This window comes from Mercenaria mercenaria, chromosome 14, assembly GCF_021730395.1.
Source record: "Mercenaria mercenaria strain notata chromosome 14, MADL_Memer_1, whole genome shotgun sequence".
Classification (NCBI taxonomy): domain Eukaryota; kingdom Metazoa; phylum Mollusca; class Bivalvia; order Venerida; family Veneridae; genus Mercenaria; species Mercenaria mercenaria.
In genome coordinates this window covers 50,457,995-50,474,070 of record NC_069374.1, presented here as the reverse complement: position 1 = coordinate 50,474,070, position 16,076 = coordinate 50,457,995, and the positions used below count along the sequence as shown (strand labels likewise).

Genomic DNA, 16,076 nt, shown 5'->3' with positions numbered 1-16,076 from the left:
AAATCATGCAAAAAAGTGCGTAAAATGGTCACGAGGGTCCTATGAGTATTTCAAAATCATACAGCAACTCGGTTATTATATAAGTAAATAAAACTGAATTTATGATAGTTTTACGTCAAACGTTCTTTTGTAGTTTTTTATTGGTGATGTCATAAAAACACTGTTTTGAGTAAGTCTTAAACGATCCAATATGTAAAATACTGGGCGGTATTCAGCGCCGACGCGCTTCAGACAGTTTTAGTTGTAGTAGGAGTTGTATATGAATTTGATGATGGGAATTTGTTTATGAACAATTGTTAAGTTGTTTAACAGTACATGTAACAAAATCGATGAAAAGATGGTTTGCAAGTTTAAAGCGCAAAACAAGACATAATAGCATAGTATCAGTTATTCATCATGGCACTTGTGCCAATATTCTCTGAAATGGTCATGCCCGGCAATCGGCAGGCATCTAATAATGTTTCATGTGTTTTATTTTTGCTGTCTTGAACCCAAACTTTGAAATATGAATCAGTCTAAAGAATTATTCCAAATTCGTGTGTTTTAGGGAATTCATATGTGTTCCTTCACTGTATTTTTATCGAACATAGTCGGTAAAAATGGCATTTTCTTACAAAAATTTACAAATTTTAATAGTATGCAAGTGTTGAATAAGAATATTACTAGGTATTCCTTTATGGATTTAATCTTAACCATAGGAATCAGCAATATTTGCAGCTTCCCCTGAAGAAGGGACTCACACAGACTGCACAGGACAAACACACAGTGCATATTAACAAACAATAGACTTACAGTATTAGCGACACTGAAAACGACCCACCGTATGTACTTAATTTTAATATAATTTTGTGTTTAATTTCATAATTTATTGACTAATGTTTTAACTTAAAACTCTGATAGAAATCATTACACTACTGTTTATGTGACCTTTCCTAAGACATGATATACATCAATTCTTTTGTTAGATGTTTGCATAAACAAACATGTATATCATATAGTCTATTTGTTAATAGTTGTACATCTATTGGTCATTAGATTGTATATGGCTACCTGGTGCATTTTTCAGATGTTGCGAGAATTGCATTGTATTAGAGTGGAGGAGCCTAATATTTCCTCCCGTTAGTTTGTCGCTACTTTGTTTCTGAATATGATGATACGGCAGGATAATATCCCTGGTTGGTAGGATAGTTTGTCCCTTGGTTAACCCCATACATTGGCTGGCTGTAACCTTGTTGGCTTGAAGCAGTGGTCGCAATGTTTGTTGCTGTTGCAACAGGATATGGAGATTGGCTAGGGTTGTAAGGTGATCCTTGGTTAATCCCGTACATTGGCTGGCTGTATACTTGCTGGTTATGAGTTGAGTATGCTACTGCTGGCATCCCAGTAGTCTGTAAATACAAGCAACTACAGAATTATTTTTTCTATCATAGCGAATAAATCTGTTAAAGTGCTTCATTTGCATTGTGACACTGTTAGAATGGAAATAAACGTGTTTACCTTTAAGACATGAAAACCGGAATTAAATACAAATCACTTGGGTAACTCTCATGAAGAACTGAATTAGAACAAAAAGAATATAATGTTGCGAATAAGTAAGTATAGCTATATTAATACATGCTTTCAATGAAAAATTTACGGGATATAACTTAAGAAATGTTATATATTTGAAGAAAAAAACATAACACTGAAAAAGTTTTTTCGTAGGATAATTTTAGACATTGGGCTTACATTTGTATACTGTTTACTAGTATCTTGATTTGTATGACAATGCCAGTAACCTCAGTACTAGTATGTTACATAATAAAAATATTATGTTGTCTACCATTTGCATGTCAGTATTAGGTCATACGTTTTTTAAAGTAAGTAAAGATTTTAGAAGCCATTCTTTGTACTATTCTGGAAGAAAGGAATAAAATACAAAACCAACAGACTTTCTTCAATTTAAGGGCTCTAATTACATGGACATGTTCGATGTAATATATATAAATTAAGATTGAGTTTTTATTAAAATCATTATGCACTTAGCATAAAAAGATGATCAGTCAATGTACCAGAATTTCGTAAATTTTGCAAAAACAAACCTTGATGACTTTAAGTACAAGGGCGATAGTGACTCAAACATATAGTTTGTGTTGGTTTTGGCGTCACAGCGACACAGTTTAAGTCAACCAGCGTCTTTTTAAGCTTTCGATGCTGACCTTCCAAGCATGCTTCAGCCATAGACAGGTGCCTAGATAGGACCACCGACCTTTCGTAAAGCAGATGGATTGCTTTCTCATATGAAGATTTTTACACCCAAAGCGAGGCTTCGAATCAACTTCTGTGAGAAGCATGTTATTCAACGTAACATGTATTTCGTCCTCAACACACGACTTACAGTTAAAACAAGTTCCACATTTGATATCCACCAGTTAGTTTTAATTAAAACTGATGCTATACAGTGGACAGAAACCTATTAGGAAAAGGGAACTACACTTCTTTTTAGCATTCCGTACGTATGAAAAGTTATTTCTACCACCCCTGTCTTTCAGCATTGACCATTTTCCTTCAGTGATAATAAAAAAGACAATCCACGAAAACTACTTTATCTATGCTGGAACACTCTATGTCATAAATCATTTTGCTCATTGAAAAATGTTAGTTTTACATCTGGCAGAGCAAATTTGCCGTACACGTGCAACTATTGTTTTATTTACGAAAACCTTTACCTGGACCGTTCCTTGTGTGGCGGCTCTTCTACGTCTTGTGGCGCAAATACAGCATATTACCACACTGATAATCAACGCTAACCCAGCAAGACCACCTATTACTATACCGATTATAGCTGCCGTGCTAAGGAAACAACCGGAACCATCCCCGCATGAGTCATACCCATTGCACGCGAGATCTTGGTTTATGCATCGTGAGTTGGCACATTTGTAGGCATAGCTTGGACACGAACCTGAAATAAGGTTGTTTTAGTCACATGTTTTTAGTTTTAGACGAAAAAAAAGATATTTTTCTTAGGAACTGCCATTTCAGGAGGAAAAGTATTATCAATTAAAACAACCAAACAATTTCTTTTTTCCGTACATTGTTTCTAGGGAAATTTAGACCAGCCAATGTTTTCACATGAGTTAAGAAGATAATTTTAAGAATTTGTTTTTGTATGAATAATAACATATCAATATTCGCCTGTACAATGTTTACAACTGTTTACACTTAATCGGAAGTGACTACTCAGTGATATTGTGAAATATTTTAGAAATATAGTAGCACGTTTCGTGACATATGGTATAATGAGTTATATAAAGATGTGGCAGTTAGCTTTGCTGATTGTATTGAGAAGAGAGCCAGGCCACTTTCATCCTGAATTTCCAGGTTTAAATTTTAAGACGATAAAATTTTAGATACACCACTATGGACCTTTACATCTCATACATATTTTCCATTTGAAAAGACCTCTAAAAATCTAAAACGAATCATGAAGTACTTAAATATAATGTATAATGACATCAAACCGACCTACAAGTTTCAGCCGGGGCAAAAAAGAAATCTATAGTTTATCATCCTTTCCGACTCCCTTATTGTTTTTCGATTGATTCATAACCAAAATATTGGCAATCTTTTCATTCAAAATACACTTCTTATGATTAATGTTCTATCTATGAAAAGAAATCTACCATATTTTGTTGGAATACAAGTCAAGTTGGCATTTTAGAAAAAAGAGATGCTAATATTTAACAGCAATAAAAGCCTTTTTTGATTGCCGTAACCTAATTCGAAATTTCTAGTATAGAATACAAATTTCAAACTGAATGTACGTACACATTAATAGTAAATAGTAAGTCGTGCTTGACGTTGATACACATTCTGGTTTATCTTATTTCTTTCGAAGATAAGAATGAATCAGGTATGTGATAAGAAACAAACTCCTACCTGAAAACAGATCTGTTCCCTTGCTATGCCATTCAGCTACAATAGGATTTTACACACGAAGTTTATTGAGCAAAGTATTTTCTATGACGATTGCCTCTTAGACAAAATAATTGAGCCGCATCATTAGAAAATCAATATAGTGCGATCTGCATGGATCCAGACCGCGCAGTCTGGTCAGGATCAATGCTGTTCGCTTTCAAAGCCTATTGCAATTAGAGAAACCATTAGCAAACAGCATGTATCCTGACTAGACTGCGTGGATGCGCAGGCTTGTCTGGATCCATGCTGGTAGCAAATGCATTATGTTGGTTTTATTATGCTGTGGCTCGATTATTTTCTCTGACAAGAAAGATCAACCAGAACGTGTATCAATTTCAAGCATCACTTTTTAACCCATTGTGCATAGCTCCACAACACTGTGCATATTTGACATTAAGTCTTTGAAAGAATTGTTTAATACAAAAGCAATAAAAAATATTTGTCCTTTATCATAAAATCTGAACATCTAAATAAATAAATTTTTACTTAATTATTTTAACGATTTCATTTAGCTTACGTTTTCAATTACACTTTCTTTTTTGCCAATAATCCGTAAAATCTAACCCATGCTTATATGTCATATAACACTTTAATATTACTTTTTGTATTTGGTAAGAAGACATTTTGTACTAATTGTCTTTTCATATCACAGGAATGCTCTTAAGTATTAGAATGAGCCCTCAAGATGAACTGAAGAAGGAATAGTTTTAGTATAATGTAGCATGTCTGCACGCTTTTACAAGCTGCTTACGCTTACATTTAAAGATCTGTAAGTAATATGATTGAATTTACCAGCATAACAAATACACTGAGGAGTGTGCAACTGTTTATCATTCCATTAAGTGTATTTAAGTCTTTTTTGTCTTCTACTTAATGTGCATAAGATCGCACAGGGTTACTTGAAGAATGCTCATATCATCAATTGATATCATCAATTGAATTTTTAACTGATGAAATATAAATGAGAACGTAAAGTGTGATAAAAATGTAGTTCATTACTGGGATACGACCAGTGATCATAAATAGGTTTTATGTGTGTAAATCAGAACGTTTAGTGTAATGAAAGGTAGCATATTACTAGGATACGTACGACCAGTGATTATGAATAGGTTGTATGTGTGTAAATCAGAACGTTTAGTGTAATGAAAGGCATATTACTAGGATACGTACGACCAGTGATTATGAATAGGTTGTATGTGTGTAAATCAGAACGTTTAGTGTAATGAAAGGCATATTACTAGGATACGTACGACCAGTGATTATGAATAGGTTGTATGTGTGTAAATCAGAACGTTTAGTGTAATGAAAGGCATATTACTAGGATACGTACGACCATTGATTATGAATAGGTTGTATGTGTGTAAATCATAACGTGAAGTGTGATCAAAGGTAATATATTACTGGGATACCATCGGTGATTATAAATTGGTTGTATGTGTATTAGGTATGCTATCTGAACGCTGTTACCCAATAACCTACTTTTTCCCATTTTGTTTGCACAAGAAAAATAATAACGTTGCTCCATATTCGTGTGTGGTGATAGCTTTGTTTAATTGGTTTTTCTTTAAACATTCGCTTTATCAGTAAATACTTGTGTGTGTGCCAAAGTTATTGAATGCATAGATGTAATCCAAAACATACTTAATCTATGTAGATTGCATATACATATCACCTAGAAGGTAAGTAAAGTGTTCCATAAGTCTTTACAACAACTCAGTCTAATAACGAGTTTCATATATTTGCTAAGCATTTCTCATTTAGTCAGCTGCGTGATTAGGTACATTTCTTTCAAGACAGACACCTTATGTGCAGCACGGATATTAGTTTTAGACGGAACAGTTGATGTAACAACTGACAAATTACTTAGTTACATACGTTGTGATGCTAATTGAACTTGCCTTATCTCCTACTTATTTCTAATTGTTAAATTGACGTCACGTTAAAAGCAAACTTACGGTCTGCAATGATAATGGAAATACTAATTTCTAATTGGCCTGTTGTCGTCACGTGAAGAGTGTACTTACTGTCCTCATAAGTTGTGATGATAATGGAAAAGATATCACTGATGTATTGGCTTCTTTTTGGGACGTATTTTATTCGGAAATACCTTTCTTCTACTGTAAATACACCACGTGGTTTATCTTTTCCACAAACGTCTCTCTCTAAGCCTAAAACAGATGCATCAAGTTCTAGTTTATCACTGCTTGAAGTATCTTTACCATCTGTAAAATTCTGATAAAATTATAAAGATTTTACACAATACAAAAATATAAGCAGACTTGTACAAACATCTAGACACTAAAAGAAAGCAAACAACATCAAAGCAGCATAAATGATTTTAAGACAGATTTATAAGTCAGGTGTTTATAGGTAAAGACTAAGACTCAAAACCGACTGGAAGAGTTATATAGATTTGATATTTTTCCTTCTTCATTGAAAGTAAAGCTCGAACGGTACAAAACAATGGCTTCAGTAGTCAGTCATCAGCAAATAATAGTAGTAGTAAAAATAATAATAATGATAATGATGATGATGATGATGATGATGATGACTTTATTCAGTCAGGTTAAACACATCTTCCAACCGAGAACAGAAAACCACAAAGGTGTATTGATCATACAACACTCATCATCTATCAAGAAAATTCCCCTGACTTACCCGATACTCTAATTCCAGTGTTCTGACCGATGTAGAATTCGAGATGGCCTTTATCACAATCAAGGTCTAGATCTTCAAAGTAAAACATGAATTTTGGGTAACGTGTGTACCAAGCCTCAAAAGTAGTCTGACAGTATCTTTTTCTGTTAGATGTATAGTCACCAATGCTATCATAGATCAAGTTGTCAGCTAGTTCAAGCTTAATCTGGTCTTTGCTCTTCGTGATGAAGCTAAATTCTTGATTGCAGTAGCGCTCCATGTCATCTAAATCAAATTCAAAGTAACCTTAACAAAATATTGACTATGGCTTAAATTTAAAGTAGATCTACCTAGAAATATTCAAGTAAAAAGGTATTTTTAACCAAGTGTGAGACTCATTTCGATCAATCTTCAAAATAAGATATCAGAAAATATCATTCTTTCCTGTTGTTTTCAACATGTTCAAAGTTATTATTACAACACGTCAGTGTTACAAAGCTTGCGACCTGAGTCACGCAAATCATAGTAAAATCCATTTTTTCCCAATAAATATTTTTTTTGGTTTCATTTCACAAAAAACAAGGGCGTTACTAAAATGTTTGATTTGATTTTGACTGTTTCCCTTCTCTACGTCTCACAATCAGTCGGGAAACAGACTACATTCCCTTTTAACTTTAACATATATTAATATACCTGCAGGAAATATGAACTGGGATTTTTACTGAATTTATTCTAAAACCTCTTGTTACTTTAAAGATATATTAATGCACCTACAAGAATTTTGTTTTCATTAGATATACATATATAATTGAATTTATTCTAAAACTCACTTTCTTTTGGCAGGAATATTAACTGATATTAAAAATATTTGGACAACATTCCAGGACCGCAAACTCACTCTTAGTAATAACTTTGTTTTCTCTGTTGGGTAACTGTGTTGTTTTATTGTTGAATAAGACTTCAAATGTAAATTACTTGAGAAGAAAGTAAGCCTTTCTATTAACGAAAAAATATAATGATCTTACACTCTTCGGATGCAGCTACAAAAGTGAACAACAATATTCCAATTGTTAGTAATTTTACATAATTCCAAAATATTTTCGTAAAATTCACAGCTTTAGTCTCCATTTTAAAACCTCAGATTTAAACGACCATAACCAACCCGTTATCTGAAAATCCTGTAATGTTGACCTTTATTAAACATATTGATATCGTATCCCATTATGCTTTGGATGTTCTACTTAACAGTACCGCTTATCTATGGCCTGGTCAATATATGTTTGGATATAGAATAAACATGATAAAACCGACATGAATTTCGTTGACGGATGTCATGATAAATATTGATTAATGTTAACTAGTACATACATTTACAACTCACTCATTCCTTGCGAAAACGAACCCTCCTCTGGTTGTCAGTAATACAGAATTATGTACGAGGCTTTTTCCGTTTTAGGACAAAATATTATATATACAGAACTTAGCTGAGAATATGTGTGAAAACCTTTATGTATATATTTTTCAGTTTCAGCATCGCTTTATCTAACAAGTCAGATACTAGTAAATTTCTTTGCGCGGATGAATCAGCTGGCTGCATTGTTTTATGGTCTATATATATATCCTTGTATTTGTCGCTGTTGACATTTAATGTAAAATGTAACATCTTGCATGGGAGGAACTCACCGACTGAAACAGTACTACGCCTATAGCTTTTAATGAACTCAAGATTTTTTTATTTAAGTGACTTGGTTTATATAATGTGTAGTTAGAATGTTTTAAGGCCTTTACTCATTGCAATATAAACTCTTATAATTATGTAATATAACATAATGGAAAAAAGAATATAAATATAACGTCAAGATTGTTCCCTTTTAAATTCGCTTCACCTTTATTTGATAAATGATTTGCTTCTTTATTTTTCTTACTATTTCAATTCACTTAGTTTTGCATTAGAAAACGTTAAAAAAGAAACATCCTCTTCAAACAATAATTTCGAATACCCACTTCATGATTTGCGGCCACAGCACTAAAGTGGTGCTAAAATAACATATAAAATGGTGAGAAACTCGCGCACGACCATTTCTACAATGTAATTTGTGGCCAAAACGTTTTTCACAAAAATATATACTCACACCAATACTGAATGTTATGCATGGTGCAAAGTTAGATTTTATTAATAAGACACAAATTCCATCCAAATCCTACAAATAAGGCAGTAGAAAAAGTCTGGACAAATATTACTCAAAAGTGTGTTTTAGAGGGCCAAAATACAGCAAAAATGTTCGAAATTTTCCGAACGGCACATGCCGACGACATGCACTACTAGATTTCACATACATCACTCATTTGAATTTTCATTGAAATCCAGTCAGAGATTTTTTTAGAACACCACAGACAAGCTAAACGCCGACGGTGGACTCACTGATGGACAGACTGATTGATTACAGTGGTTACAACATCCAATAGAAATGAGCCGCACCATGAGAAACCCCCACAGTGCATTTGCGACTAGCATGGATCCAGACCAGCCTGCGCATCAGGATCCATACTATTCGATTACAAACCCTATTGCAATTAGAATCAAAGTACCGAGAGGACTGATGGGGGCAATGCTTTGCAGTTTCAATACTTTATGTAACCCATTCATGTCAGGGAAGTACATGCAGGCATTATGTAATGCACTTGTGTGTGGCAAGAAATGGAGTGGTCACAACTTTAACAGTGCACAACAATAAAATTTATTAACTTTGTGTTCAATACACTTCTATATTTTGTTCAAAAGGTAAAGATAAAAATTCTAGACTTGTTCAATAGCAGTTGTTCATCGACAAACAAAAACCTTTCATTGCCAGGTTTGATAAAATGAAAAAGATAAAGCTATACAATGTATTTCAATTTCTTGAATACTTCTGTTTGCACTCTATGTCCTGACAACATGTGTTCTTCACAGTCTAACAGAAACAGGCAAACTTTGTAACACTTTATGAAAGTTTGGAAAGAAAGTCAAAATATTCCGATATGTGAAAGTTTAAAGGAACAGGATTTCCTTGAACTGACATTGAAAAAATCTAGGCTATGTTTTCTAATGTGTACAATACTTATCAATTAAAAAGGTCAGGAATGTGTTTTGTTACAAATAAGCATCATTTTAATAAGGAGTCGTCATTAGTTAACACACAAACACCCGTAAAAAATATTTTTTACAGATCTACCTTATTTCCATTCCAACTATTGCTAAAATTCAGTAACTGTTTTCTTAAAAACATACATGATATATGATGATATTATTATTCATATTGTTTGTTATGTTTGTTGATCAAAATAACATTGTCTGTTTCAATTTTAGGTTATTTAATATACACCTGTATTTCAAACTATCATTTCATAATATAAGAAATACATTAAACACTATGAAAACCGTGATTCGTCGTATCAGTGAACCTACCGAACTGGCGTATACAGTTAGGTTCGAGTAAATTAGGATACGAAACGCCCTTGGAAAAAGAACAAGATTTCTGGTGGTTCTGTCTTCGAATATCACCATCAGAAACCATTTGCACCCTCAGATAGATGAAATACATTAAACTGATAACATAAATGTACATCTGCAGGAATAAGTATCAAGAAAATGAGGCCAAAATATAATGGGGACTTGCGGCAAGTTATCATCGCGGAATGGTGGATTACCTCCCATAGCAAAAATTACTCGGTCTGAAAAATGATGAAATACGTATATGTACACGCAATTATAACAGTATTTAGCGCACGTTTTACGATAAACGATAATTTTCCTGCAGATAAATACCAGTTTGATCAGCGTATATGGCGTTTTTTTAATATAAAAATCTCGGAATGAATTTTTTCTTCGGTCCTTTTTCAAGGATTTCCCTAACATTATATATTAAACACGTCATATATATAATGTTCTGATCTTTAGACTAAAGAATCGGGCACATGTTCAGTTTGGGAAATGCTGTACTTTTCCAGAATATGCAAGTTTTTATTGGCCCTATAGTGAGGTCGGATTTCAGGAAAAAGTAAAAAACATATCTCCCCTGATTTGCGGTGGCGTGGTGGTTGCTACTGAAATTACTGCATGCCCGCAATATTCTGATGCCATAACTTTTGACAACATCTCCATGGATTCAAACCTGCCCTACTGATGGCATGTATATTCAGGATGCTCTCTCCAATTCACAGTACATATCCATATCGACGCACTCTGCGAAACCTGCTATATCGGCGGTTTCTTTGCGTTGGCACCGGCTATTTTTGCTATAAACAGTGCCCAGGTTGGTATGGGAGGCGAAAAATCGAACTGCCATCCATGATCATAGGTATGCTGCTCAAAAATAAGTAGAGCACGGAACATAAGATTGTCTTTTCTATGTTTTATAGTGTTTACTTTTTAATTACCAGCGATTTTGCTCGCAACTCGATGAAATTCGTACAGTCTTTAACCAGTTTTTGCTTTGAAATCGTACATATCAAGCGCACTATTTGTATTCATTTATCAATATTCTTCCAAATAATAAAGATAAATAGGCCGAAATGTAAATGGAATTTTTCAAAACCACTTACTTTCGGTTTTGTCGTGGCACCGGCTGTCTCTCTGCATATCAGTTTTTTTTTTCTTTTTTTTTTTTTTTTTTTTTTTTATGCACAGGCAGGCTCTCTGCATTACGCACAGAGAAGCTCTAGGCTAATGACTATCTGGAAACATTATAGCTTAATTAATTTGGTGTGTTTATCTGACTTTTTATAACTGCCAACCTGTTTATAGCAAAGAGTCGCCGGTGCTGACGCAAGAAACCGCCGATAAAGCATATTTCGCAAAGAGTCCGCCGATATGGATATGCACCGTGCAATTGTGTATTACATTTTTGTAACTAAATTGTTGTGTATTTGAAATTCAATTCATTTTTCTGCAACTTCTGTGGACAAGACATTTTGATTAAAGATTTACAGCTGATTTCGAGATCAAAATATATAATTATACATGATATACAATCATGAATAAGGACGGTCCGACCAAGTACATATATATGCCTTTAAGCTAAAAATGTTCTTAATAGTTGGTGTAAAACAGAAGTAATCTGTTCATAGTTGATTTAACGAATTCGGACAATGAGAGAAAAAATCTACTCACTATTATTAGATTAGATAATAATTACAAAAAAATCAAACTGTCAAATTAATTCCCCCCTCCCCACCCCCGAACCACATAAGTCATAAATTCAAACTGACGAATTAATTTTTTCTACCTATTCTATTTCAAGTAAAACACTGTTTCTTATTTTATTTTTTATTATTATTTTTTTTATATAGTATTAATTTTTATAAATAACATATCTCTTGAAAATATTTTCTTGGACATGCGAAAAGTATTTCATTTCAGCACTGTATTTTCTGAAATAATATTTTAGAAATAACACCTGCACAGAAAAGATATTTTAACAGATTGCGAATCGGGATCTATAGGATGTTGCCGCATATTTATAGATTCGCCTACTGATAAACCCGACAATAATAAAAGGTACTGATCGCCGCAAACTGACAAAGTTTCTCCATAATACACATCCTAACACCTGCACAGAAAAGATATTTTAACAGATTGCGAATCGGGATCTATAGGATGTTGCCGCATATTTATATATTCGCCTACTGATAAACCCGACAATAATAAAAGGTTCTGATCGCGGCAAACTGATAAAGTTTCTCCATAATACACATCGGCAAGGCGATGAAAAAATCAATAATCTATCGGCTTATCAGTGGCGTTGCAATTCCTTAGTAGTTGCTATTTTCATGCAGAATCATGAACACATTTTATGAGCGTATTGAAACTAGTTATTGGATTTCAGAATAGGTCACATGATCAAAACAAGTGTCGGTTTCAGAATCGATCACGTGATCAAATCAAGCGTCTTTATTATTCCTACGCTTAAGAAGATATTATAATTTATATTTATAATGCAGTTTAGTTTTCCTCACATACTGTTGTTAATATAAAATGTGTAGATCTATTTAATCATATCTGGATCAAAAATATTATTGCAAAATGCAATATGAAAGTTATGTTTGGTAAATACTTTGGAACTTGTTTTCTGTGTGTAGTCAGTTTGGTCATAAGCTCGACAAGAAAATTGAAAGACGGTTTGTTAAATCTGGGGGCATTGCCCCCAAAAACCGTTAGCGAACAGTCTGGATCCATGCTGGTTGCAAATGCATTATGTTGGTTTACTCATGGTGCGGCTCAAATGGTCTCATCATGCTTTATATGAGATATAAGAAATGTAAAATGTTAAATATGTTGGATGTTTTACGACCTGAAATAAAATGAGTATTTTCGTTCAAGCCCTTTGTAGGATTAGCAAAGATGTTAATATATTATAATAAAAGATACGCATTAATATCTTTTATCATTTAACGTCAACAGTGGTTTATTCTTTTGCCTTTTTAGAAATAAATATAACTGTTTTTACAAAACGTGTATCTAACTAATTTTGCACCAAAATGTGACTATAAAAGCAATCTGCTATTGATTCAATTCATAACGCTTGCCAAATTGAAATAATCTATAGGCAGTCTGAGGGATAGGTCCATTAGTGTTTATGACGTCCCGACATGTGGCGCTGTATCCGAGGAATTGCCACTTATAACATTAAATAAATTGATGTTTATCTATACTTCTACTTGTTTTAAAGTATGAAACATTAAATTTTAAGATACAATTATGAAGGTAGACAGATTGTCAATTCTACGATTCTTGTTTGATAATTACTAATACAATCAAATTTGTGTTTCAACGTTTAAGACATTATGAAATGTTAAATATTTGTTTCATTTATCAAAAAAATGATGTTATTAGCCTAAATGCCTCATCATATTGTAGTACATTATTTCAAAATTATGACAAATACCCAATACATTTATATTGTATCACTTGTGTAGATATAACAATTTTCAATTGACAAAACTGCTTCTTATCAAGAAAATTGTTAAAAAATATGTCAAATTGTAAAAATATAAATCTGAGTTTATGTGTATATGTACAATCATCTATTTATGTAATAGATACAGTATGAGTTTTTCTTCAAAAGTGTCCTCTTACAGACGTAAGAAGCCGTTTCGCTACGACGAACACCAATATTGTCCGAGGCGAAGCCGAGGATAAAACTGGAGGAAAAACGAGTAACTGTATCTGACTTATACGACGATAATTATACAGAATATATTAATGAATGAATACATAAATGAATAGAATTATTTTTTCGAAAGATAAACATTAAATAATTCTAAATAATGCCTTTCTAAATATATTGTATCAACTAGTGGTAGAACCCGAAATTTTCGTGCATTCAAATTTCAAACGGATGGCTGTACATGTGTTTGTACATTGGTATACATCACTACATGATATACAAGTTCTTAAAAATGACAGACGCTTTTTTGACGAGTAAAAGGAACGAACAGGACGAAATCCTAGACCTCTTAGTACCATTCTTGACTGGTTACATTGAGGCATCGGAGCTCCGTTGCTGGATGTGTCATTTTGTAATGTAGGTACGATATATTTTATCTGTTTATAAATAATACGTTTTAACAGTTTAATTGAGGTTAGTTGTGAATTTAATCTTTGACTTCGTAAAAGGGGTCTATAATATCTGTTAGCAATACACTTGCCTTAATGTTTTAAAAACAGCCTGTTAAACGGAAAAAGGCCACAAGAGGTAAAGTGAGCTATTTATGCTCACAAAGTGAATGGTTACTAAGCTCCACTGAGGGCATAATGCTCTTTAAAGATCGATGACTGCATGCTCCGTGTTAATATTGATTACCTTGCTAAATCATTGTGTATCTAACTTGAACACAATACTCCAACAAATATCACCAGGCAGAGTGTTATTTATAAACAAATAACAAATTGTTTACTTTTCTCGTGAGAAATTAAAAATATTTAGGGCCTAATATAAATAATATTTGATTAGGTCTAGAAAACAGTCGTTTTCACTCATCGTTTGGTAATCTGTGTTCCTTCAATAAAGTTCGGTTATGTTCTTATAAATTTACGTTACACAAGATTATTAGTAATTCTAATATGCTTGTTTCTTACGGAAGGTCGGTGGTTCTATCCAGGTGCCCGCTCGTGATGAAATAATGCACGGAGGGGCACCTGTGGTCTTCCTCCACCATTAAAAACCTGGAAAGTCGCCATATGACCTAGCATGTGTCGGTGCGACGTTAAATCCAACAACACACTGTTAAAACAAGTTTACGCTAGAATGACATCACGTTAACGTGTGGTGACGTCAAAGTTTTTGTTGCCACCAAAAAAGAGCGCTACTACATCTTATCTATTGTTAAGGGCATATTAGAATCGAAATAATATATAGCAAACCGTGTTTTAACACTATTTATACACTCGGGCGGTAATACGTCGTACAAATAAGTTCTACGCATGATTGACAGGACGGCAACAGTACGATGGTGAAGAACGAAGATGCGATGGCAGAGCGCGACAGTACGATAGATTGTCACCATCATACTGTCGCGCTCCACCATCGGACTGTCGTGTTAGCGTCATCGTACTGTCGCGCTTCGTCATCGTACAATCGTACCTTCGCCTTCATAGGGAGCAGTCGCTGGCCTTAACGGAACACCGTAGTTTTCACATGGCGCGGACCACTTAATTTTTAATTTGTAAGGTATAGCAGTGCGGTCTAAAGCTATCATTGCCGTTCTGTTTATAAGTTGAAATTAATAATTCTTTCTTGTGTTGTTTAAAAAGCTTTATTTGCATTGCAATTCTAACTTATTGATACCTTCAACAGAAGATAGTCAAAAATTAATTCACCTTGAAAAGGGACATTCTTACATCAGGCACAGTTTATGACTTTGTTCACGATTTTCACGTGCAGGTAGTTAACTGATAGAGTGCGTTAATACAGGACAGTTCTATTTATAAAGTGTCCGCTTACAACCGTAAGAAGACATTTTTACAATAGCTCTCCTGGGGGTATAATTGTATAATACATCGTCATTGACATTTCTATTCCAATGGTATATGATTATATGCTGTAGATGTTAACTCATGGGATTGTGACCTTTTGTTATCTATCTATCTATCTATCTATCTATCTATCTACCGATCCATCCATACATCCATACATCCATGTATGTATGTATGTATGTATGTATCCATCCATCCATAACATAGACAGTATGTAAGGTGTTCCATAAGTCTCTACAGCAACTCCGTGTAATACCGAGTTTCATATATTTGCTGTGCAGTTATTTTAGTATTTTTACACTTCTATTGGAATACATTTCGTTATTCATTACCAGCTGGAAAGCAGGAAGCTAATTGGACACCTTACTCCATTAAATCCAGGTATCAAAATAGCAATAAATTGAACACCACGAACATTGCAATATAACAGCGATAAAAATAAATTTTAGAAATGAAATATTTTTACAAT

At 33.6% G+C, this 16,076-nt stretch overlaps 1 protein-coding gene across 1 annotated transcript; it reads right to left on the bottom strand.

Moving 5' to 3' along the window:
* Positions 1-822: 822 nt before the first annotated feature.
* Positions 823-7,912, bottom strand: LOC128548493 (uncharacterized). Its single transcript, XM_053523461.1, has 5 exons — positions 7,620-7,912; positions 6,616-6,879; positions 5,982-6,125; positions 2,709-2,941; positions 823-1,388 (listed from the first exon to the last, which is right to left on the bottom strand). The coding sequence occupies exons 1-5, from the start codon at positions 7,720-7,722 to the stop codon at positions 1,131-1,133; spliced, it is 1,002 nt and encodes a 333-aa protein (XP_053379436.1). The 5' UTR covers positions 7,723-7,912; the 3' UTR covers positions 823-1,130.
* Positions 7,913-16,076: the final 8,164 nt, after the last annotated feature.